This window comes from Planococcus citri, chromosome 1 (assembly GCF_950023065.1).
Source record: "Planococcus citri chromosome 1, ihPlaCitr1.1, whole genome shotgun sequence".
NCBI lineage: Eukaryota > Metazoa > Arthropoda > Insecta > Hemiptera > Pseudococcidae > Planococcus > Planococcus citri.
In genome coordinates, this window is record NC_088677.1 from 24,010,674 (window position 1) to 24,035,068 (window position 24,395).

The 24,395-nt window shown below is 33.1% G+C and overlaps 4 protein-coding genes across 5 annotated transcripts; 1 reads left to right on the forward strand and 3 right to left on the reverse strand.

Moving 5' to 3' along the window:
• Nucleotides 1–4,080: 4,080 nt before the first annotated feature.
• Nucleotides 4,081–7,135, reverse strand: LOC135849983 (speckle-type POZ protein-like). Its single transcript, XM_065370660.1, has 2 exons — nucleotides 6,237–7,135; nucleotides 4,081–5,997 (listed from the first exon to the last, which is right to left on the reverse strand). The coding sequence occupies exon 2, from the start codon at nucleotides 5,975–5,977 to the stop codon at nucleotides 4,841–4,843; it is 1,137 nt and encodes a 378-aa protein (XP_065226732.1). The 5' UTR covers nucleotides 5,978–5,997; nucleotides 6,237–7,135; the 3' UTR covers nucleotides 4,081–4,840.
• Nucleotides 7,136–7,268: 133 nt separating this feature from the next.
• Nucleotides 7,269–13,288, reverse strand: LOC135849984 (glyceraldehyde-3-phosphate dehydrogenase 2-like). 2 transcript variants are annotated; one of them, XM_065370661.1, is made up of 8 exons: nucleotides 13,130–13,288; nucleotides 12,547–12,649; nucleotides 12,340–12,463; nucleotides 12,152–12,267; nucleotides 11,803–12,057; nucleotides 11,557–11,717; nucleotides 7,692–7,886; nucleotides 7,269–7,607 (listed from the first exon to the last, which is right to left on the reverse strand). In XM_065370661.1, the coding sequence occupies exons 2-8, from the start codon at nucleotides 12,634–12,636 to the stop codon at nucleotides 7,535–7,537; spliced, it is 1,014 nt and encodes a 337-aa protein (XP_065226733.1). In that variant the 5' UTR covers nucleotides 12,637–12,649; nucleotides 13,130–13,288; the 3' UTR covers nucleotides 7,269–7,534. The 2 variants fall into 2 exon arrangements, with proteins under 2 accessions (XP_065226733.1, XP_065226734.1); XM_065370662.1 differs by lacking the exon at nucleotides 13,130–13,288 and having other exon boundaries at nucleotides 12,536–12,649.
• Nucleotides 13,289–16,575: 3,287 nt separating this feature from the next.
• LOC135849986 (transmembrane protein 170A) lies at nucleotides 16,576–18,196 on the forward strand. The gene is made up of 4 exons (XM_065370664.1): nucleotides 16,576–16,738; nucleotides 16,894–17,120; nucleotides 17,396–17,501; nucleotides 17,571–18,196. Exons 2-4 carry the CDS (start codon nucleotides 17,030–17,032, stop codon nucleotides 17,764–17,766), a joined length of 393 nt encoding a protein of 130 aa, XP_065226736.1. The 5' UTR covers nucleotides 16,576–16,738; nucleotides 16,894–17,029; the 3' UTR covers nucleotides 17,767–18,196.
• Nucleotides 18,197–22,083: 3,887 nt separating this feature from the next.
• On the reverse strand, nucleotides 22,084–24,015 carry Dci (Dodecenoyl-CoA delta-isomerase). Its single transcript, XM_065370663.1, has 5 exons — nucleotides 23,807–24,015; nucleotides 23,550–23,722; nucleotides 23,249–23,459; nucleotides 22,712–22,858; nucleotides 22,084–22,632 (listed from the first exon to the last, which is right to left on the reverse strand). The coding sequence occupies exons 1-5, from the start codon at nucleotides 23,897–23,899 to the stop codon at nucleotides 22,468–22,470; spliced, it is 789 nt and encodes a 262-aa protein (XP_065226735.1). The 5' UTR covers nucleotides 23,900–24,015; the 3' UTR covers nucleotides 22,084–22,467.
• Nucleotides 24,016–24,395: the final 380 nt, after the last annotated feature.

Here is a 24,395-nt window from a genome sequence, read left to right on the forward strand (position 1 = left end):
ATGTCCGGTGGCATGGACTTGAGAAAATGTTTATGGATAACTAACGAAAATCGCCTTCTCAGTGTAGTATAACCTGCTCCTACAAGGTGGCTGTCGCACTTCTCACTCAGTTTCTCAGTTCTCATCTCCAGAGTCCAGACTCCCAACTCCAAACCTTGGCGTAGGAATTTACTATTTTTTCACAGTCGACCTCATCTCGTATTGAAATTAGTTTGCGAAGTAAATTTCAGCGTGCTAACGCTAAGTCCATGTTGATAAAATGTTGTGGGAATTTCAAGTTTCAAAAATTTACTGGAGGCTCCAGTAATTTTCAAAAAGCCGCTGGAGGCTCCAAAATGACTTGAACCCATCTGAAGTCGTCTTCAGAGGGTGTTAAAATTGGAGAGCAGAGTAAATTTTGACTTTCCATCTCCGTTTGTTTCAAGCTTCAAAAATTTACTGGAGGCTTTAGTAATTTTCAAAAAGTTGCTGGAGGCTCCAAAATGACTTGAACCCGTCTGAAGTCGTCTTCAGAGGGTGTTAAGATTGGAGTGCAGAGTAAATTTTGACTTTCCGTCTCCGTTTGGTGAAATTTTGGACAAATTTCAAGTTTCAAAAATCTACTGGAGGCTCCAGTAATTTTCAAAAAGTTGCTGGAGGCTCCAAAACGACTTGAAATTCACTTGCAGTCGACTTCGTAGCATAATGAAATTAGTTTGTAGAATAAATTTTGTATGTGAAGAGTGATATTCCAAAACTCGCTTTGTCCATTTTCACAACTTTTCAGGAGAGAGGAAAAACAGTTTCCCTTTAAACGGGTAAATTGGCTTTTTAGGCGAGTTTAGCACTTTATTTGGGTGGATTTATGATGTAGGAGTGTAGGTATACATTTCATCCACTAATAGTCCAGGAAAAATAGCATTCCATTGGGAAAAGTGAGGTAGAAAGCTGAATTTTGGTATACTGGTCCATTTTTTTGTGCTGAACACGAATCCGATGAGTCCCCGGTCGTCCCTGGTGAGCGTTCTCCCTTATTGTGGATCTAAGCCCCCCAAAACCAGTTTTTTGCAATTTTCTCCCCCGCATTGCATTTTTACGAAAAGTATGTGGTTAGATAAAAGAATCTACGTCAAATTTCCGATCTAATGATATATCAACTTTCCTTCTACCCCCAAGGGGGGTGGAGCAGGAACCATTCAAATGTGAATGGTTTTCTAAAAAACACAAAAGGGATATCGGCGCATAAGAGGGGTGAAATGTGCCCCGAGAGCGTTCGGGTTGATATCAGCATTGAAAGTGGGTACTGATCGCAATTCTCGATTCAATCAAATTCAAACTTTTCAATAACAACGGTTCGATTTTGAAAAATAATCATCCCATATTTTCCTTCTAAGTTTTAAATCATAAATTAATTTTCAAATACAGAGCTTTCATTATCAACGAGTATTTAAATTTTTTACCTCCTGTATCTCTGCTTAGGCAACTCTTTGAACAACGTCCATCCGAAATCTTTAGATTTCCAATTTCAATGGTAATCGTATCACAAGCAAACAAAAGTCATTCTAGGCCGTACAGCGCAATTTTCGATTTCTCTAGAATTTTATAATTTCTCCCGAGAGAATGGAAATCGACTTAGCTGCTAAAAATCGAGTTGGGGCTATCTTCGACTTATTTAAAAGATTTTATCTATGTTAGAGCCGATTTCCATCAATTCTCAAGTGAGTTTTTTTGATCAACATATTTTTAATGGTGAGTGATTGAGTGAACATGTGATGGAAAACTGAAACTGGTTAAAAATAAAAACCGAAACTGAAATGAAGAAATTGAAACTGAAACTGAAACTGAAACTAAAAAAAAGCAAAACTGATTTTTGTTAAGTATTAGGAATTTGATAGGAAAGAGTGGAAACTGCAGGTGATACTGAATCTGAAATGAAGAAACTGAAACTAAAAACTAAAAAGTTGAAATGCACAAGTTTTGCCATCACTGTGAATAAGTACGATTACAATGAAGAATGTTCGCAAAAAAAAAAATTCACTCGTGGTATCCACCTGGAAATCGGCTCAAGCATGGAGAAGTCCTGTAAACAAGTCGAGGATAAGCCACGATTCGGTTTTTAGCTGTCCTTTTCCCTCAAAATTGAAAATTTTGCCGAGACCCAATTTTCTAATTTATCTTAATTGTGTCGTATTTTAAATTCATAAATAGTGATAGGCGGTTTTTTTTCAATTTTGGATACAAATTTTCTATTCAAAAAATCTCCTTTTTGAAAAGGAGGAGTCCCGATAAGGCCATTTTTTGGCCCCCTGACAGTTATCGACTAGACCACTCTTAAAATATTGTAATAAATATCCAAAATACGAATCAGTGATTGGTTAACCCAAAATGACAATTTTTTGGGCTCCAGGGGTTCCCAAAGTTGTGATTACAAAAAAAAAATTAGGAACCACTGAGTATTATTTTCAAAAACTTTTTCTGCGTAAAATATCTGTTTGAACTCAATAAACGTTATGCGAGGTGATTTTCCTATTTTCGACCCTCGGCGGCAGAAATGGGGGGGGAGGGTTGATTTTTGGAAAATTTCAGAACCACCATTTTGAACCTACTCCTTTGAGCCTCGCTAAAAAGATTTTTACAGTTTATTAGTACCTATCTGAAAGACCTAAATCCTACCAAATTTTGAGCTCAATAAAATTTTTCGCTGGTACTCAAACATCCAGTTTTCCATTTTTTCGCAATTTCGAAATTTTGGGAACCCGTGGAAAACTAGAAACCTACGATTTGCGCCAAACGTAACGTTTTAAGGTATATATTCTATTATCTTGATGAAAAAGTTTAATTAAGCTCCCTGTATATTCGTAATTTTGAACACTTTTTTTAGTGCCCCCCCCCACTTTGGGCACCCCTGAAAAAGGTCTTTAAGCACATTTTTTCCTAATAAATTGAAGAATTTCCATTTGAATCACACTGGCAAGTGCTCGATAACATTTCATCTGATTTTTCCTGTAACTTTCAAAATTAAGCTTTTTTGGGCCAAATTCTGAGATTTTACTTCGTTGAAATCGTGAAAACGTGATTATGTTTTTTTTTTTTAAAGAGTACAATATCAGAATTTTACCCAAAAAAGCTTAATTTTGAAAGACTAATAGTCTAATGCACTGTAAAAAGCTTTTTAGCAGGGCTCAAAGAGGTAGGTTCAAAATGGTGGTTCCAAAATTTTCCAAAAATCAAAACCCCGCCATTTTCTGCCCTCCGAGGGGCGAAAATAGGAAAATCACCTCGCATAATGTTTATCGAGTTCAAACAGATATTTTACGCTAAAAAAGTTTTTGAAAATAATACTCAGTGGCTCCTAAAAAATTTTTTGTAATCACAACTTTGGGAATCCCTGGAGCCCAAAAAATGGTCATTTCGGGTTAACCAACCACTGATCCGTATTTTGGATATTTATTACAATATTTTAAGAGTAGTCTAGTCGATGACTGTCGGGGGGCCAAAAAATGGCCTTATCAGGACTCCTCCTTTACCAAGTATAAAAAGTATGCCTACAAGGTATGTACTTACCTATGTCATTGATTTTTTACAAAAAACCAGTGTTTATGTATTGGATAAATTAAGTTGGTTGGTAGGTAGGTAGGTAGGTAGGAACAAGATAGGTAGGCACAAAATTTCGAAAAAAATAAGCTTACAATTGAAAAATATTGACTCATATAACGCTTGACTTTTGAAAACAATTGGGGGAAAAATACTGGTGATTTTCTGTTATTATGCCAGTGGCTGAATTTCGAAAACGTATGGAAAACTTATTGACTTTTTAACATGACGTCAGGCCTTTAAAAACTAACGAGTTCTTACTAAACACTTATCAAACAATCAAAAATGACTCTGATATTTTGTCAGACTTTTTTTAAAATTTGAAATTTCAAACATTGAGTTACCTAATTCGAGAAAAAAAAAACCTACCTATCCATGATTTAAAACTTTCTTTAGAGAGGAAACCTGACAGCCAATTTTTTCATTTGAAACAAAAAATTTCAATTAAATTCAGAAATTAAATAGGTAGATAAAAAATAAACAAAAAGCAGCCAACATCAATCACTTTTAATTCTAAATAATACCCACTTACATTAGAGAAATATTAAAATAAAAAAACGCTGATTCAAGCTCGTAGGTACTTATAAATTAAATTTACAAATGAAATTACTAGGTAACTATAAAAGACAAACAATGTGTGTTTTAAAAAATTTTCAACGATATCAATATTTGAGAAAGTAATATTAAAGCACTACGGTAATACATTTATTATAACTTAGGACGACCCAAATACTTATACTCTCACTCGAGGTAAAATATTGAATATTATATTATTCGATTTTTTGGAGTGAAATGTTTTCAAAATATTTAAACAACCTAAAAATATTCGAAAATATTCGAATTCAAAATGGGTATCGTATCACTGGTCTTGACAAGCACATTACAAAAATGGCTAGGTATATATATCGTTGGGTTTTGTTTCCTAAAATTACACACACTATTCGCAGAACGGAACAAATTTTTTGAATTAAAATTCTATTTTAATCGTCGAAAAAAGAAACAAAATCGAGGTTTAATCTTTAATTCAATCTTCATCATCATTCCATCCATCATCGATATCATCATCGTCAAAAAAACAGACAATGTTTTCATCTGCAACATTGTGTTGCGATTCTCAAAATGCAATAATAATCAAAATGCATGTGTGAAAACTGAAAATATGAATTTTAAGGCAGAATACAAAAATAATATTTTGTGCTTATTTAAAAGGAAATTTTCTGAAACGTAAAATGATTTTGCCAAGGTACCTACATTTATAATCGGAGTGCTACAAAAACAAATCGGAAAATATATTGCGTTGCTTTAAATCTTTATTTGTTAGAAGAACATCAATCAAATCCTTCATCAAATCACGATTTGAAGTTAAAACTTCCCAAATTTCAGAGTCCCTATTGAGATCTGCGGGATGCAAATTTAATTTTATAAATTGAAGGGCTTCCATTTTGAGCCAATCCGCATTATGATTATAAGCCAGTATCAAAGTATTGATCACATTATCCTTCGACAACTGCTTAGATAACATATCTTCGCAAATTTCCATCAAACCTTCCAATTGATACTTATCTGTTGCGTGTAGCAATTGGTTAACCAATTTTTCCAATTTTTCAACCTTTCCGGTGTAAATAAAACGTAACATCTCTTCAATAACTTCTGGACTAAAGTCCGAAATCTCGACAATATTTGTTGTGTTCTCTAATAGCATGCCATTATCTTCTCGAAACATCCTTTCAAAAACGGGACTACGAGCAGCTAAAATACCTTTAAAAACAGGGTATTCTTTACCTTTGACCTTTACGATTGCGTCGCTGAATTGTTTATTAAAAAGTAAATATTCCAAGTCGTCAGAGAGCCCGTGAAAAGGATTTTTACGTATTTTTTTTTCAGTCGTTGTATAGGTGACCTTGCAAACAATTTTCAGCTGGTTACCTTGACGTACCCGAGTATTGGTATCAACAAAACCCGAAAAACGTATAGAGGGCAATACCTGTGTATCGTCACCGGTATTGTGGATTTCAAAATTTTTTTTCTTCTTCTGAACGTTACCAGAACCATCAGACCTCATAAAAGACAATTCCGCGTCCCCTGATATAGAGTTATACTTTTTGAAAAATCCTTTTTCGTGATTAAAAATCAAAATAATCGAAATGGACTGAGACGAACCCAAACAGTCTAAAAATTCTAAATGCCACTTTAAATCGTCATCTACAGATGAAAATACAGGAGATGAAGTACGAGTAAATCTCGATGCCGTTAAACTATCAATATTCCACGATAAATTGCAAGTTTTCATACTACGATTCCTGTTGCGACGGTTCTCGAGTTTAGAAGATCTATTTATGTTACGATTTGATATACCAATAGCACTTGTGAGTTGTGATCCGGTAGATGAATTTCTGTTCGACATGTTAAAATCAAATTTTTGAGCTAAAAACAGAACCGCAAAAAACGTAAATTAGTATACATAGACTAATCGACTGATTTCTAACGATTACCTACCAAAATGGATCATTATAGTTGTAATTGTAACTAGCCTACCTATATTCTATATCTATTAAATTTGGGATTCATTTTAGAAGTCTATCACATCAATGAGATCTTGAGACGGGATAGCATTCAAATAAGGTACCTACATTTTATAAATGATATATATTATGCCTACTTACCTTTGAACAAGAATAATGAAGTAATAATCGCTCAGATTTAGTTCGCTTTGAACTACCGAATTAGAAATAGAAACTTGTAACAGAATTCTTTCATTTTAAGAAAAATATTATTGCGCATCGAAAAACCTCAAGGTAAGTACATATACTATAATGTCGAATGTGAAGTATGAAATAACGCGCGAAAAATTGTTTACCTACGTGTACGTATTTTTCCGATTTCGGTGTCCCGTGCCATAGAGTTGAGAAAATTTTTATGGATAACCTGACAAAAATTTCCTTCTCAGTGTACGTATAACCTGCTCCTACAAGGTGACTGTCGCACTTTTCAAGTCTCATATATGTACATTTTATAAGCAGATGCAATGGAATAAGATTCTCCCTCAAAATCTCCAAACGTTGGTGTATTTTTACTGTTTTTTCAACACTTTCAGCAGGTAAACTTTAAATTAAATTTACTCAGTGTGTAGATCGACAGCATTAATTTTTTATTATTGTTTTTAAAAGAAAATTTCATGCTTTTTCTTCCAATGATGTATCAACAAAATTTTTAGCTTTAATACTCAATGAGATATTCATCTTTCAATTTTACTGTACATTTCATGTTTTTATTTAAATTTTTTACACCAAGTTTTGAGAATAATTTTTCATTTTATTTTTTTAAATTACTATTTGTTTACCTAAATTTTGAATTATTCTCAGGAAAAATGAACGCAATCCTGGGTTCAAATTCAAAATTTTTCAATAACAACGGTTCAATTTTGAAAAATGATCATCCCATCATTTTCCTTCTAAATTTTAAATCTTAAAAAAATTAATTTTCAAATACAGAATAAGTACAGAGCTTTCATCATCAATAAGTATTTAATTTTTCACCTCTTATATTATCTGTTTAGGCAACTTTTTGAACAACGTCCATCCAAATTCCAAAATCTTTAGATTTCTATCGTAATCGTATCACTAACAAACAAAAGTTTCTACACGTCAGTCGTCAAACAACAACCTTGACCTCAAAAATCAGAATAACAACACAGCTATAGGAATTATCGCTTATATTTTTTATCTCACGAAGCAAATAATACACGAATCAGCACGATTAACGGATGATTTTTTTTTTAAAATTAATTTACATAATGGAACTTCGAATTTAATAATCTTTGCTGAAGTATTAAATAATGATGTAAAAAATTCATTACGAGAACGACAAAAAATAAACAGGTAGTAAATAATCACTAGAAGCGCAAGCGGTAAAACATAGGTAAGCAGAGTGTATATTCGTTTCAAAGTGCTCTTTGCAATTATTATTGATCTTTGGATTGCATGTACGCAATGAGGTCTACGACACGGTTGGAGTATCCATATTCGTTATCGTACCTGTGACAAAAAATATCCCAAGGTTAAATTAATCTCTATTAATCAAATAGTAACACTCGATTACATGCGGAAAGGTGCACTCACCATGAAATCAATTTCACGAATTTCGAATTCAAAGAGATACCGGCTTCGGCGTCGAACACCGACGATAAATTGCTTCCGATGAAATCAGACGATACGACTTGTTCTTCGGTGTATCCCAAGATACCTTTTAACGGGCCTTCGGCTGCTTCTTTGACGGCTTTCTTAATTTCATCGTAGCTGGCATCTTTTTCCAGTCTGTAAAATGAGAATAATTATTATTGACTTTCGTGTACCAATGAATAATCCACCAGTTTTAAACGAATATTTCAATATGTGTATTTGAACTAATTAAGCGTATTATGGTGGCAGGCGTGGACTTGGTCGGTTCGAGGGCCCTGGCGAATGCACCGAATGAAATCCCTACAATTCTCCTCCCCCCCCCCCATCTTTCTCAGGTTCAGAAAGGTACTAAAATGTAAGTTTCGTTTTTTTTAAATTTTTATTCACTTTTGCAAAAATTTGCAGGTTGACCAGACAAGAAAAAAACTGGATTATTTTTGGGGGGATGGGGCTTGACTGAGAATTTCTGACCGATATGAGAAACCAAAATATAAATTTTGCCAGATAAAATGATAAGTTTTCAAGATGAAACGACAATTCTGCCAAATTGATGTAAAACTCACATTAAATTTAGTTCGTCAAAAAAATCGTTATTTTCATTCTTAAATTTATGAAAGTTTCAAACTGTTTTTTTTTAGTTTAGAGATAAGAATTGACCCCAGCGATGCAAGGGCAAAAGATTTCGAAAATTCGGGTTTCGAGAGGTAAAAACAATGTTTGAAAAAATTTTGTTATTTCTTTTGATCCAAAATTTTAGAATTTGAACGATGAGTTTTTAAAAATTATAATTTTGAAAATAAGAAGTGAACAGACCTAAGTGAAGCGAGGGCAGGGCTCGTATTCAATTTTTCCTCAAAAAAGTAATTTTGTAACTGAAAAAGCTCGAAAAAAGTCTCCAAAAAGTAATTGAAAAGTAGCCAAAAAAGTGACAAAATCCGAGCACAAAATTTTAATACAGAAAAGAAATCACCAAAAAAAAAAACAGAATAAATACTTCCGAATTAAAATATATTTAATTTTGAAATGTTGGACTACATAGACATACCTATTTCGAAAATTTTTGATGAAAAATCGACTTTTTGAAAATTTTTTGGCAGTGAAGTAAGAATTTTGGAAATTTTTGACGAAAAAGGTAATTCTTGCAAAAATAAAACGAGACTGACAATTTCAACAAAAGGAATGGTTTTCTGATAGTTTCTGGCAAAAAAGCGAGACATTTGAACATTTTTTTTTTGAAAAAGTAAAACTTCAAAATTTTTTGAAAAAACGACTATTCTTAAAAATTTGGTTGAAAATCGAGGGTTTTTTTACAGTTTTTGGCAAACAGCAAAATTTTGATAACTCTAGCAAAATTGAAAAATTTTGTGAAAATTTTTGGCAAAAAGAGATACTTACTTTGGCAATTTTTGGCAAATACCTAAGCGGGGCTTTTGAATAATTTTCAAGTAAAATATTTTAAATCAAAAATTGAACACAGAAAATCAAGAGTAAAGTAGAGTGGGGTAATTGCAAAGCACTTTTTGATTAGTGACACTTTGAGAGGGCGCTGTGAGAAGACTATTGCATGGATGAAGCTGAAATTTGTACCACTTATACTTCAGGAAGTTCTCTATCAATGGTAAAATTTTGGTACAGTTTGGTCCACAAATCGTGGAGAAAATTGCAATTTTAAAATTTGAAAATCGACTTTTGCATTTACCCCGTGTTGGGGTAAATGCAAAAATGGGCAATATTTTTTTCATTTTTTTATTTTTTTACATTTTCAACACACTCACTGTATTTCACGTGTCATTTGCCAACTTTTTCACAATTTTTTTTTTTCGAAAAGTGTGATTTTTCACTCTGCGATTTATGGCAACTTATCGTAAAATATCGAGACTTTTCAACTATCCAGATTGTAAGTTTCAAAGTTCATTTTTAATGCCCTTCCACAGCGATTTGAAAATTTCTGGTTAAAATTAACAAAACGCTGAAGACTTTTCCAAAATTTTCCCAAGAGTAGTAGACAAGGAATTCCCTTTGCCTAGAACAAATTAGGTATATTTTAATTTTTCTTTTAAGTTTTAAAATCGTACTTGAAAAAAATTTTTTTAGATTTTTAAAATTTTTCAACAATTTTCCAAAATTTAAAAAATGAACTCAAGCACTTAAAATGTTGGTTACTTACTGAGGTTCAAAAAAAAAAAAAAAAAAAAAGTAAGGTGACATTATATTTGATGTAATAGGAGGTGCTCCAAGAGGAGAGTTGTGGACTCTCAGAGTTCTTTGTTCTACCTTCTACCCAAACTGTTTTGGAAGAAATGCCCCCTCTCTGAAAACCCACGCCTCCATTCCAGGGGAACCTCCGAAGCTGACAACTTTTTTTGAGTGACTTTCAAAAACTTCCTCCAGAAATATAGAAAAATCCACATGAGTGACTGAATTTGTTTCAAAGATCTTCAAGTGACAATTTTTTGAAAAAACATGAAATTTTTTTAGAATTTTTTTGCTAAAAACCGACAATTTTGACAATTTTAAGCAAAAAGCAAGACTGGATATTTTTGGGGAAACGTACGAATTTTTGACAATTGAGTATTAGTCAAAAAAAAGATACTTTTTCGCAATCTTCGTTAAAAATGGGAGACATTTTTGGTCATTGACATTTTTTTAGGCAAAAAAACTGGATTTTTAGGAAGGAGAATGGATACTTTTTGAATTCTTTGGCTAAAAAGTGACAATTTTTGACAAGAAACGATCGGTGAGATTTTTAGCTATTTTTGGCAGAAAGGTAGACATTGACTATTTTGCATTGTAGCCAGTTGAAAAACGTAGGTCGATACTTTCGCAAATTATTCACTTAGAGACTCATATTATTAGCATAGTAAAATTTTTTTGGAGTAAAGTGCGTTTTTTGGCTTATTTAACAATTAATTCTTAAAAAATTTGAATGATAAATATTTATATATTTTTAAAATGAATTTGGAAAAAAACCAGGAGCCTAAACTGATCAAGGGCAAAAGCTTTCAAATTTTCGTATTTTCATAGATGAAAAATAATGTTTATTCATGATGAGTCAAACCTATTTTTTGACTCCATAATTTTAAAATTTGAATATAGGGTAGTTAAAAATTTCAATTATGCAATGAAAGAAACGCAAACAGACTTGAGCGAAATAAGGGCAAAAGTTTTCGAAAATTTTAAGTTCAGAGAGAGTGAAAATTAGTACTTATATTTTTGGTTTTAAGATGGGGCCCTTGGCGATCACCAGTCAACATTTTAGACCAACCCGCCACTGTAAATGATGGTCAAGGTCAACGTTGAACAAATATTCAATTTTTTCAACGCAGAGAAGTATTAAAATATGTACCTACGTAGACTTAACCACGTGGTGGTGAATTTTTTTGGTTACAATGTCGAGACAAAATCGGCTCGCTCGACCGGTTTATTAATAATGAAGTTTAAATTGAACACTTCAGGTTTTTAATTTTAATTCGAGTGTAATTTATCGAACGATCTAGTAGAATATTCCGTTATATCGAAAGCTCGGTTACCTCAATGACCGATAAATATTGGTTCAGTTGTCGATAACGTTCTCGTAATCGTACTTATGTACGATCGAGTTAATTTCGGAGCATATTTTTTTCAACACTGATAAACTGTACTCTGTACAATTTATATAACGATGATAACGCATCACTCATCATGCATTAAAGTCGTATGACATTCAAAAAGGTTATAATAACGCGAAGGAAAGTTTAAAGTAAATATCTATATAAGCCGATGGGCTACTCGAGAGATACGTCGAGTACAATGTGTAAGCTCTCACCTGCATGTTAAATCAACAACGGAAACATCGGGTACAGGTACACGGAATGCCATACCGGTTAATTTACCATTTAAAGCTGGAATTACTTTACCGACAGCTTTGGCTGCGCCAGTCGAAGCAGGGATGATGTTTTGAGCGGCACCACGTCCGTCACGCCATAACTACGAGTAATGGATGGAATTTTAATTAAAAATTGCAATTCTACGTTATCTTATCTGTGAAAAATAGTCGTCTAAATAAGCTCACTTTTCCGGACGGTCCGTCGACGGTTTTTTGGGTAGCTGTGGTGGCGTGTACGGTGGTCATTAAACCTTCAACGATACCGAATTTATCGTTGATGACTTTAGCCAAAGGAGCTAGACAGTTGGTGGTACAGGAGGCGTTCGAGACGACTTTGGCAGATGGATCGTAAGCGTCCAAGTTGACACCGCAGACGTACATCGGAGCATCAGCACTGGGTGCTGAGATGATGACTTTCTTAGCTCCACCTTCTAAATGAGCCTGAGTAAAAACAAAGATTATTGGAGTTAGAATTAGAAATAAAAGAGTCAACGTAGAGCGTTCAACGATACTAGACAGTGATACGAATACTCACAGAGGCTTTCTCGATGGTGGTGAACACACCGGTCGATTCAACAACGTAAGAAGCACCTACACTACCCCATGGGATAGCTTTAGGGTCCCTTTCGGTGAAAACGGTGATTTTACAACCTATAAAAACGATTCGTATAACGATACAGAATTTGAAACCGAACCGGTAACTCGTAATTAAGAAATACTCACCGTTGATGACTAAAGATCCACCTTCGGCTTTAACTTCTCCTTTGAAGTTACCGTGTGTAGAATCGTGTTTGAATAAGTAAACCATGTATTCGACATTGAGGAATGGATCATTAATGGCGCATACCTGTGCCAAGAACCAAGGATTATAGTATCAAAATCGAAACAGATAATTAACAGAGTTCGTTCAACCACGTACTTGGTACTTACTCGGCCTCCTTTTTCGATAACTGCTCTCAATACCAAACGTCCAATACGGCCGAAACCATTGATTCCAATATTTGCAGGACCCGTTGCCATTTTTAATCAGTGTCTAGAACAGATTGATAAGCGATATGTTCTGAATTACTAACTCGTTTAAAGTTGAACGATACAATTGTAGAGCCAGTGTAAATAAAATCTTGGCCGAGATTCTAATTTAATTATAGAAATAACTTTAAAGGAAAGCTCAAGGTTGCCAAGATCAAGGTGCGTGAATTTGGATTTGAATGTCGATGATAAAATAGATTTCGAAAGTGATCAATTTAATGCCATATGCACCTGTTCGACGAGTGAAAATGGGTGCGTCAAGACGAGACAAATATAGAGCACAATGTACTTATAAGTGGAGCTCGTAAAGCAAAAGCATGCTTATTCAATGCACTGAAAAATTTCACAATTTCGAAAGATAGGAGTTCGGATTTAGGAACACACAAAATATAGATAATGATACAACTTGAAAATTTGAATTATTTTTAGAAAGTTGAAACGAATAGAATATTGAATTGAAAATTGTAGGTATGTGGGTACTTACTTGTTAGAAGAACTTGACAGAGAAATTAATTAACCACGACGTGATATCGACCACTTCTTTCTTCGAAAGTATCTTGATAACTGAAAAAAAAAGTGAAAATTTGTGCAATGCAAGGACAAAATGTCATCAGCTGTAGGTTAAACCACCACCAATGTTACCGGCAACCCAGTCTGCAAGTGCAAACATCGCATAAAATCTTGATTCTGTTTGAATCCATTAGGAACGCTACAGTCTGAACCTTTCTTTTCTTTTCACTTTTCAGTTTTCACTTTTCAGTTTTCACTTTTCGTTTTCAGTTTTCTCTCATCCAAATTCGCAATTTTTTATTCGTGGAAAATCCGAAAATGTAATAAAAAAATAGTGTTGTCAACCCTAAAGCTTTTGTTTTGAAACTTCCTATTTTGATAAATGAAAGTCTGAACTCTGAGTCTCTGAAAGAACATGAACAATGCTTTTTTATATGAGAGGGGAGGGGATTGATTTTTTGGGGTTGGCTTGGCTTAAATGAAATGAACATTTTGAATTTTTGAGCGATTTTTTTTTAGAAATTAATCCAGTTTTGAAAAAGAATAAAAAGATGAGCTAGAAGACCCGAACAAAGTGAGGGCAAAAGCTCCCAAAATTTCTTTTTTTGGAAAGTAAAAAAAAAAAACATGGTACCATGGATGATGGATGTGGACCCAAACCAAACTATTCTTTTTCGGGTTCCGGCCTCCGGGTTTCAGGGCTTGGGCTTTCAATCAAAAATTTATTGGGTCTTGGGCTTAGATTGGGGCCCAGAAAAATTTTGGGGTTGTGTTTCAAACTTTCAATGAATGTTCAGTCAGGGCTTTCCAGGACTTTCCAGGGCTTGCAAATTGCAATTTTGGTTTTTGATGAAGGATAAAGTAAAAACTTATCATTTATCAATAATTTATTTTTGATATTTTGATCTTATGTCGGGAAAAAAACATTTCAAGGGCAGATTCCGAATTTCTGAATACCAGTATCTACCTACTTTTTTTTTTTGCCAAATTTTCAGTCAGACTGGTAGAGAATTTGAATGGGGATTTTTGTTATTGATTTGCTTAATAGTTGATCCTCTACTCTAAGTTCAGTAGTTCTCAGAATCTACTGACTGCAATTGAAGAGTGATATTCCAAAACTCGCTTTGTCCATTTTCACAACTTTTCAGGAGAGAGGAAAAACCGTTTCCCTTTAAACGGGTAAATTGGCTTTTTAGGCGAGATTAGCACTTTATTTGGGTGGATTTATGATGTAGGAGTGTAGGTATACATTTCATTCACTAAATTCTGCTGAAAAAAATTTCAATAAAAATAGACAAAGCTCGTTTTGGAACATTATTTTTTTTTAATTTTTAGTGAATTGGCTATTTAGGTGAGTTTAACACCTCATTTTGGTAGGTAGATGATGTAGGAATGTGAGTTAATACTTCATCTACCAGGTACCACTGAAAACCCAACTTTGACAAAAATGGACAAAGCGAGTTTTGGAATATCACTCTTCAATTGACTGAAATTTGAAATGCTATATACTAGTTGTTTGAGATAGTTTGCACAACAATATAGTCACAGGGAGTTAGTGAAACTGTGAAAGTAGTGAAAAAGTAGTGAATTAAGTCAAAAAGCCGAAAAGTAGTGAAAAAATCAAAAAAAAAAAATCAATAATGGTAATGTTGAATTTTTTTAATATATAATTTTGATTGAAATTGAAAAATACTTTATGAAAATGTACAAGTTTTCTTCCAATTAACCAATTTCAATTTTTTTGAAAATTTTTCGTCAATTTTTTTGGGAAGGAGTGGGGGGTTAAGGGGTTAAGTGGAAATATTTCTGAAAATTTGGTTGAAAAAAGGAGTGATTTTTTTAAACAAAAAAAATTCCGATAAATAACATGATCAAATTCAGGTCGTTTTCAATTACGGGGGGGGGGGGGGTCGAGTCACTTTCACAAATATGACACTTTCAACAGTTTTACCAAATCATCATTCAATTTTGGGAATTTCCGATTAATTCTTGATACTTGTATTTTCAATAATCAATCTAAGCAGTCAGTGCAAAATTTAACCCAAATTTTGGTCGTTTTCTGATTGATGGTCCATCATTATTTTGTTTTGTTGATATTTTTGAGTGATTTTCACAATCAATTTTTCAATTTTCATGATACTTTATTTATGTGAATATTCATATCTGACAGATCGTCAGAATTTTTACTTTGGCCTTGGACCATTATTATTTTATATAGGTACTTACCTGTTGATTAATCAATAAATTAAAATTTTATAACTAACTAATCCACTTTAATTTTTCTTTGTTTCAGGTGAGTACAAATTTTCCTTCCGAAAATTATAGAATATGAATTCGCGTATGAGAATAAGTATGTACCTATAATTTTATATTCCTTGGAGAAAATTTACGTAAGTCACTTCTACACCTGTGGACTTTTATTTTCAATGGCAAATCCAAAAAAAATTTAAATCACAGAATTTGAAAATCAGCTGAAATAATTGCCCTTCACGTTTGAATTGAGGTAATCTGATTTTTCGAATACAAATTTGGAAACAGTTGATCAAATTTTTGAGTTCACAACGATTTTGATTTTTAATGAATTTTTGAAAATCAAACTTTTGGGTCAAAAATTAAGAAAAAAAATCCGAATTAGCACAATGTACGAGTAAGTGACAGGCATTTAGGGTGGCAGGCAAAAGTTTATTGGAAATCTGCCCTTACATAAATGAAATGATGTGCTTCCTACTGACTTTTTCCACCGAGTTTTTTTTTTAATTGAATAAGTAGGTAAATTACTTGAAGTGTCAACTGTCAGGTGTGGAAGTAGAAACTTTTTAAATAATTTTTTTGCGTATACAAGCTCTGAAAAGCGAAAGCCCCGAAAAGCTCACGATCCGGGTTTCACTCTTAGGGCTTGGTTTTCAGAGAAAAAAGTTTCGGGTTTTGGGCCAGGGCTTTTGTAAGTTTGTAGGTTACTATTTGGGCTTCAAGGAAATGATCGGGGCTTTTTCGAGTTTTGGGTCCCCGGTCCTGGTGCTGGGCCTCATCCCTAGTATCGAACTCTCGACTCTCGAGTCGCCATGGAAATTAGCTATGCGCTAGCTAGCGATTAGCTAGCCATAGGGATTTGACAAGACAACTGTCGCGCTCTAGGAAATGGTAGTCAAAAACACCGGAACTAACGAAAGGTCCCGTTGTTATCAGCAATTTTCAACAATTTTCCTTCAATTTTCACAACATTACATTCCAATGTTTATACTGGGACCTTTCATCAGCCAATCATAAACAAGGCGACACTAGCGCGGCGCACCTCTGTCAAGTTCCTACGACGTCAGCGGCTATTTTTATTTTCCTACTGTACAACACTGAATGACAGTTCTGTGAGTGGGTTGTGGGGAACTGGGGAATCCAGGGGGGGACCTCTTGACCTCGTTTGTACTTGTTTGTTTATTTCGTATTATCAGCAACTGGAAACTCGTCGAATACGAATTGCATGAAATGATGATAAAAGTAAAATTAAAAATTATGGTGCTCGACACATAAGTGATGTTATTTTATTCATACAGTATTTTGCGGTTCACGCTGCATTTGTTACCATCAAGTTAGTATTACTTTTCAAATACCTACCTACGTTTTCAAGTTTTGACTCAAGACTCGGAATTAAAGCGAGCCTGCGATTCTGTCAAGTTTTCAGTTGTGCTTTTATATACCTAATAGTTGTCGACACTCGATATTCGTTATGTTTGTGAATTTCAGAGCCCGACACTCAGTTGCTTAATAGTTGGATCAACTTGGTCGGTTGGTCATCGTAATAAAAAAATAACGTTACTGATAACGTCAGTATTTCCTTCTTTGATGGTGCTACCGCTGCTGTATTGATAAAGCGATTGAAATGAATTCAAATTCCGCAAAAAACTCTCAGCTAGATTCGGTTTTCGATGTGCTTGGCCTCACATCTAGAGATCCTTTGACCAACTTTATTGGTAAGCTCATCATAAGTGTTGTTTTACGTACATTAGACTCGATTCATTCTTTATTAACGAGTATAGCTCAACGAAAAGTGCCAACAGTGGCCACCTATCCTAAAGTACATTAAATAAATGGTTTTGGTGGCTCAGATTTAGCAACAATTTTAGGTTGTATTCGTTTAAAAAACCTTAAGGTGGCCACATTTGGACACATTACCATTTATGTACCTATGTTCATATTATTGTTCCTTGCCTACAAATGAACGTATAAATTTGTATTCTATGTTTAGAAATGTGGTATCAAATATTTCTATGGGCATTGTTTTCTTCTCTGATCGTACACGTCATAGCGGTTATCATTTCATTCGGAACTTTGAGGAAACACAACTTTGGCAAGTACGTACCCTGGTTGTACATACGTTTCTAAAACTCAACACTCGTATCTAATGATTGCGTTTTCCGCAGATTTTGTCCGATATTCATATTATGCATGGGAGTTCTTACACCGCTGACATCTGGTATCGTGAGTAGTGCTATTATCGCCTTTGTATACAGAGCTTCGATGATTCCAATGGCACCTCTGTACGCCATGTTTTGGGGAACTGGACAAACGCTACTTTCTGCAGCTGTCGGATTCACTCGTATTTTGGCTACGTTGTGAAAACTACGTTCCTTCGTAATCATTGATCGTGATATTGCTGCTGAAAACTCGACTTAGGTAGTCGATTTCAATGTTCAGACCGAGCAGATAGCTGCTTCAAGCAATTATTTTTTGAAAATATTCGTACCTTGGTTCCAGCATCTGCAGATGCAGTTAACGCGACAGATTTTGTTTTCGAATTTAGAAAAAGGGGAATTCTCGTTATCTAATGTCATTTTCAACGCATTTTCTTTTACTTAATCTCTTTATCTCTTGTCGCGAATTTTTTTCATTTTGTCGATTATATGTCATCATTGATTATACTTCCATCTATTCGTATATGTATGCTTAAAATAGAATTCTTTCGAGTTAGGTACTCGGTGATTCTTTTAAAATGAAATTCATTCAAAAACTGGCGTTTTTATTGAATATTAAACATCTTTATCCACGATTGGTATTTCATTATTTCTGGTCTTGCGGGAAATCAGGACACGTCTTTTGTCTTTTCCCATCTTCAAAGGAACTCAAAAAAATTGAAAATATTTTTTAGGGTAATTAATAATTATTTTTGAAAACACAAAATATCGAGAGAAAGGTTCTTTGTGACGAAATCGTGATTTTTTTCCAAATACTGTAGTTAGCTATTCAAAAATGAAAGAACATTTCACACAATATCAATAAAATCATATTTTGATGCGGTATTTTTTGAAAAATCAAAAATTTTAAACATCGCTTTGGAGCCAAAAATAACATTTTATTGAAAACTGAAAAATTTGAAGAACCTTCTACAAATTAATGAAATTATGTTGGAAGAAAAAGGCTTAAAAATTATGAAAAAATATTTTCAAAAAAAAAAGAAACGAAATACAGTACCTATTTATCTTGGAAAATGTTCTATTTTTTATCCAAGAAATCATCGCCATAAAAAATGTATTGAGTAAAATACCTGGCAAGTGTTTGAATTGGGCATTTTAAAATTTATGCTCAAAGAAACTGAAAAATTGGAAATGTAATCCCACTCGCCAGGAAATTTATGCTCCAGACAGAAAAAAAATAAAAAAGCATCCCAAAATTTACCTTCAGGCCAAATTTTGACTATTGAATTGTGTTTTTCGATTTTTCTTGAATTTTTTCAAACACGATTTGGTTTATTGTCCATGAAAAACTCTAAATTTAATCAAATTGAGGCAGAATAAAGACATTTGGCTTACACTGAATTTTTAAAAACCCGAATCAATCGATGGCATGGGTTGTTCTAGAGCTTCCAGAGGAATTTTTTTTTTTTTTGGTTTTCCAGTTCTGAAAATAAACGATTGAAATGATAAGTTTAAAATTCAAGTCTCGATTTTTTTTAAATTTTTTTTTTTTTGTAACTTTTAGCCTGATTCTCTTTGAAACACAGCAATCTCTAAAGAAAATCCAAAAATCTCCAAAAATTGATACGAAAACTGAAGAAAAATAAAATGAAAAAATTTGCTGAAAAAATGAAAGCGTATCTCTGAAAAAGAAGGGTTCAAGAGGTCCATTTTCATCGATTTTATGCATGTCTGAGGTTATTTTTTATTTTATTTTTATTTATTTATTTTTTCATCGAATGCAGTATTATAAAGGTGATCTCAGCTGAAAGGATTTCAACGAAATTAGTTCAAATTTGATATTTGAAGGTGGTTTGGCGTTGGATTGAAAGGGTTTGAGTGGAGATGACCTTGATACAAAATTCGCGAATGTCTAAATATTTAGAAAAAGTTGAAAGGGATGAAAAAGTTCAAAAAAGTCAAATCTAAGAATCAGTCTATATTGGCAATCAAATGGTGTTCTGAACTATCCAAAAATCAGCTCATGTACTTGAGCAATTTATAGTGGAGAGAATTTTTTTTTTTTTTTTTGGTTTAATAATTGAATCGGTGGGTACGGAAAGGGGCTAAGTCACATTTTCGCATTTTTCAGGAATAACAAAAAACTGATTTATTTGAAAATCAAAAATTTTTGGTAAACATGTTTAAGGTCATTGAAAGAGGACCCCAAGACACAATTTTTAGCACTGTTTAGAAAAAAAAATATTCACGTGCGCCGGCGCTGTTGCTGCCTAAACAAATGGGACTTAGACCCTTTCTGCACCCAATCGACAAAATTTCTTTTGAAATTGCTCGGGCACGAATGGGGCTTGATTCTACATCTAAGTACATCATTTAGACTGCTATTTCGTTTAAATTGACCGAAAACCCCTTTAGTTCTAAGACTTCTTGCCGAAGTTGTTAATTTTTTCATCATTTTTCAGTTCAGAGATTAACTTAAATTTCAAAAAATGGTCTTCTCAAAAATGTTGGTTATTTTTCAAGGAATTTAAAAAATTTTACAAAAAAGTCATAAATGCGGATCCGCCCTTTTTCTGCGCCCAAATACCACTTTCCCGGCAGTTTTGTGGAAATCTGACATCACCAGTCGATCCGCCGTACTTAGAAACCCCTATATCGGTGAAAAAAAAAATTTCCAAAAATGTGACTTGCTCCCTTTCTGCACCCACCGATTCAATTATAGAAATTTTTATGTTGACCAGATAAATCGACCTAGAAAAATGTTGATCACGTCATTGTGAAAAATGACTCAACTTTGGGAATTCCTGGCTTAGTCTCTTGTCTGGTAAAGTAGCTTGAAATTTTCTGGGCAGTGTCTCACTCAAAGCGATGTATTTCCATGCCTTGGCCAAAATTTCTTTTGCCCCAGATCAAATAGTCGTTCCCGGATAGAAAAAAAGTTTGAAATTATTAGAAAAATTGGGTGAGTTGAGAAATTCACAAGAAGTTGGGAAGAAGTTGATCAAAAAATTACCAAAAACCATTGATTTTTACTCCTTTGAATATTTACTTATATTTCTAATTTTTTTTAAAGTTGTTTTTAAATTTAATAAAATAATTTAACCCTATTTTGAATTAAATAAAATTTTAATTTAAAAAAATAAAAAAATTATGATATTCATATTTTTTTTACATCTGATTTTGTGCATATTAATTTTTTTAGAGATGATTTTTTTTCGACAAAAAAAATTGTTTTTACATGAGTTTTTTTCAAAATCTTTCGCCATTGCTTCATTTGGACTTGATGAATTTCCTTTCTTCTGGCTAAATTAAGAGGGTAGAAAAATTGACTTCTCCCATCAAAAATAATGTTGTTTTACTTCTGAAGAATTGTGAATTTTCGAAAGCTTTTGTCCTCGTTTCACGCGGGTTTTTAGTCCTATTTTTATACATAATAGATACCTACATAATTACACGAATAGGTATGTTATTTTTTGAAAACTTTCAAAATTCAAAAATTTCGAAGCAATAATGTACAATGTACATAGATCAATTTTTTGCCTAAAAAAATGATGTTGTTTTACGTTCCGAATTATCAATCTTTTGCCCTCATCGCTTCACTTGGGCAGATTTGAATTAAGTATAATTAGGTACTTCACAAATTTTCAATAATTTCCTAGAATGGAAAAATCATCTCGAGAAATTCCAAAAACATAATCCAATCAGTGCGATTCGAACCACCTCTGGCCAATTAGTTGGAAAAATCTTAGGTGAGGGAGGAGGAGTCATGGTTTAAAATGTTGGGGAAATCTAGTAAAAAAACAGCAAAAAAAGTATGGATAAAATTTTAATGAATTTCCACCTTCAGCTTTCCATGTTTTACCTTAATTGAGTTCAATTTTGAGAACATTCGCAAGAAGATCTAAATGTTTAAAAAAATCAGCCAATACTGTCTACTTTTTATTCAACGAATACTGATCAAGATTTTTTTTTGTGTTTATTAAAAATAATGGGTCTGTCACGTATACTTAGTTCATTTTAATTAGCATTAGCTTCTGAAAATTAAACAAATCTATTCCGAGTGACCATGAACGTGAAATACATCAACTGAAATGTGACTAACGTGACAGAAAATGAATAACATAAACAAGACGTTTGGTAGATAAAACACGTCAAATAAGTTTCTCTACAAGCCACGTTCATTATGAGAAGTACATAGGTAGTTTAAACTATCGCAGATCATATCATACATAAATTAATATTTTTTTAAATAATGAATAAATGAGAGATAAGATATTCAATTTTCAATATTTTATTTCCAATACCATCCCATATTTAAAAAAAAATAGAATACTTCTAAACACTTGAAAATTAATAATATAAAAAAATACAAAATACAATAGCCCTATAACATATGAACAAATAATAAATAATCACAGAAGGAAAAATACCTACCTAATATATTTTGTATAGGCGTTTTTCACATTCTTTTTTTCATTTTATGAATAATTGTGATATTGATGGGTATAATTGTATTATTTAAAAAATTCGTTTACTTACAATATAAAAGGTAACTTTAATTTTACAGATGTATTTCAGTGATGTACTTATTATTATTTACATAATTCCTAAAATGTCTTCCTGGTAATCAGTGACAGGCAGAAATGCAAATTAAAAAATGTAAATTAGATCCAAAATCAGTTCAACGTACGTATTCGTTTAGTTTTTTGACAAACGTACGAGCAAACTATAGAGCTAGGACGTATTTGAAAACAAAAAGCACAATAAATGTATTTATCGAAGTATGAAAATTGAAAGTAGCCTTATCTCGAAGATAACAAACAACACGAACATGAACACATAAAATAACTTGGGTAGTTATTTCGGATTATAACGAATTGTAGCCATTCAAGCTGATGGAAAAAAATTACAACTTATTTGCACTCTTACTCCTATTCATGAATTTCAGCACCGATGTCATAAAATCTTCAGATGCGAAACGATTTCGTAATTCATCCCATTCGGCTTCGTTGACTTTGTGTAAAATTTCTCTGTCCCAACCGCGGATTAATTTTTTATTTGCCAGTATCGACTGAAAAATATACAAGTTTTGTAATACCAGCACTTCACTAAATATGTTCTTCGGTGATAATAATATCGCTAATACGTACTCCTTTTGATAAGGTCTCCTTCATGGATTTCAATTTTGGCCACAGAACTGATTGTATTTGCTCGGGTTCGAAAACATCGACAACTAGGTTGCAATTTTTAGCTTGATCGGAGTCCAATTTTTGACCAAATTGTAGCACGTTATTGGCCTAAAAATATAAATTATTATGAAGATGAAAAATGAATAGTAGACGAATGAACGAATAAATAAATCAGGCTTTTTAACCGAAAAAAAATTTCCAGTTGAAGGTGCGGTTAAAAATTTAACAAGAAATTCAAAATTTTGGTTAAAGGTTGTACGGTTAAGTTTATTGGTGATCATTTTTTTCGGTTAACGGTTAAGGTTAATTTTTTGATTTCTAACCAGTTTTTTTCTAAAAAATTTACAGTTACGGTTACAGCTAGTGATATTTCCAAAAAAAATTTTTGGTCAAGGTTTGAGATGATTTTTTTTTTTTTTGGTTAAGTAATTTGTGGTTCCGGTTAAATGGTTAAAAACCGGTTAACAAGCCTGATTTAAATAAAAACTTGATAGTTACCGTAGCGTTACCCATAATTCTTGGGAATAAATAAGATGAACACCCTTCAACACTTAGTCCCAGAACAGAGAAGGGAGTGTAAAAAGAAGCAGAAGTTGTACAGAATACAAAATCAAACAGAGCTAACGTAGTTGTCGCTATACCAATAGCTGGTCCATTGACGATGGCGATGAGTAATTTAGGGAAATCAATCAACACATCGATATACTTCCTACGTAGGAAATATCATAATTAGTTATCTGGTATCGTTTTGAAAAATCTACTTCAACTATATGAAAATTGTTACTCGGGGCAAACTAACCTCCCAATTTTTATTCTGTATTCCATAAATTCTTCCATATTCATACTTTCTGGGGCTGGGTCTTTTATATCGAAACCACTGGAGTAGAATGTTCCAGCTCCTGTGAGCACTACGAAGACAACATCGTCATTGATGGCAGCTTCCTCCATGACTTGCGTAAGCTCTAACCACATCTATAGGATTAAAAAATATTTTAAATTGCGATACTTCGAACGAAAAAAGTAATACGATTTTTAATTAGGTACGAGGTGACTTACTTCTTGATTCATTGCATTTTTACATTTTGGCCGGTTCATCGTGATGGTCAGTATTCCATCTTCGAGTGATGTTTCGATCGACTTATACGTCATTTTTGAACGTAATATATTGCACTTTGTGATGTGTTCTTATAGAATATACTGAAGGTAACTGAAAAACTAACGATACATTTGACAAGTTATGTCCAGTCAGAAAATTTTTATCAATTTTTATCAGTGGGGAATTATTCAACAAGTGTTGCACAGAATAAATGTGTTGTTATAGCTAAACACTTTCTGTTGTAATTGGACGATTGGACGTAAAATTAATTTTGTTTTATTTCAGAGATGTATTTAGAAAAGTGTTGGACCTATTTTGAATGATTAATGCTTAATAAGTAAATTAAATATTGCGTGAAGTTTTTTGGCCTAGTATTTTTTTTAGCGGGAGAAAAATTTTAAAAAGTGTAGAATAGAATGATGAGAATAAGGCAACACTTTGGCTTTGGCTCGTCTTTTCTTCTTCATCAGCATCTAAAAACTATCTTCGGAGCAATTTTCATTTTTCAAAATTTTTGGTTTCGATCTTTTTTGATTTTTTTTTTTTTGA

Bases quoted from the DNA above. Each gene is read 5' to 3' on its own strand.
- LOC135849983 (XM_065370660.1), bottom strand. From the start codon at position 5,977: ATGTCGAACAGAAATTCATCTACCGGATCACAACTCACAAGTGCTATT.
- LOC135849984 (XM_065370661.1), bottom strand. From the start codon at position 12,636: ATGGCAACGGGTCCTGCAAATATTGGAATCAATGGTTTCGGCCGTATT. The intron at 12,464-12,546 runs GTAAGTACCAAG...TTCTTGGCACAG, and splicing joins TTATCGAAAAAGGAGGCCGA to GTATGCGCCATTAATGATCC. The intron at 12,268-12,339 runs GTGAGTATTTCT...TCGTTTTTATAG, and splicing joins TGGATCTTTAGTCATCAACG to GTTGTAAAATCACCGTTTTC.
- LOC135849986 (XM_065370664.1), top strand. From the start codon at position 17,030: ATGAATTCAAATTCCGCAAAAAACTCTCAGCTAGATTCGGTTTTCGAT. The intron at 17,121-17,395 runs GTAAGCTCATCA...TTCTATGTTTAG, and splicing joins TCCTTTGACCAACTTTATTG to AAATGTGGTATCAAATATTT. The intron at 17,502-17,570 runs GTACGTACCCTG...CGTTTTCCGCAG, and splicing joins AGGAAACACAACTTTGGCAA to ATTTTGTCCGATATTCATAT.
- Dci (XM_065370663.1), bottom strand. From the start codon at position 23,899: ATGACGTATAAGTCGATCGAAACATCACTCGAAGATGGAATACTGACC. The intron at 23,723-23,806 runs GTAAGTCACCTC...TTAATCCTATAG, and splicing joins AAAATGCAATGAATCAAGAA to ATGTGGTTAGAGCTTACGCA. The intron at 23,460-23,549 runs GTTAGTTTGCCC...TTTCCTACGTAG, and splicing joins TACAGAATAAAAATTGGGAG to GAAGTATATCGATGTGTTGA.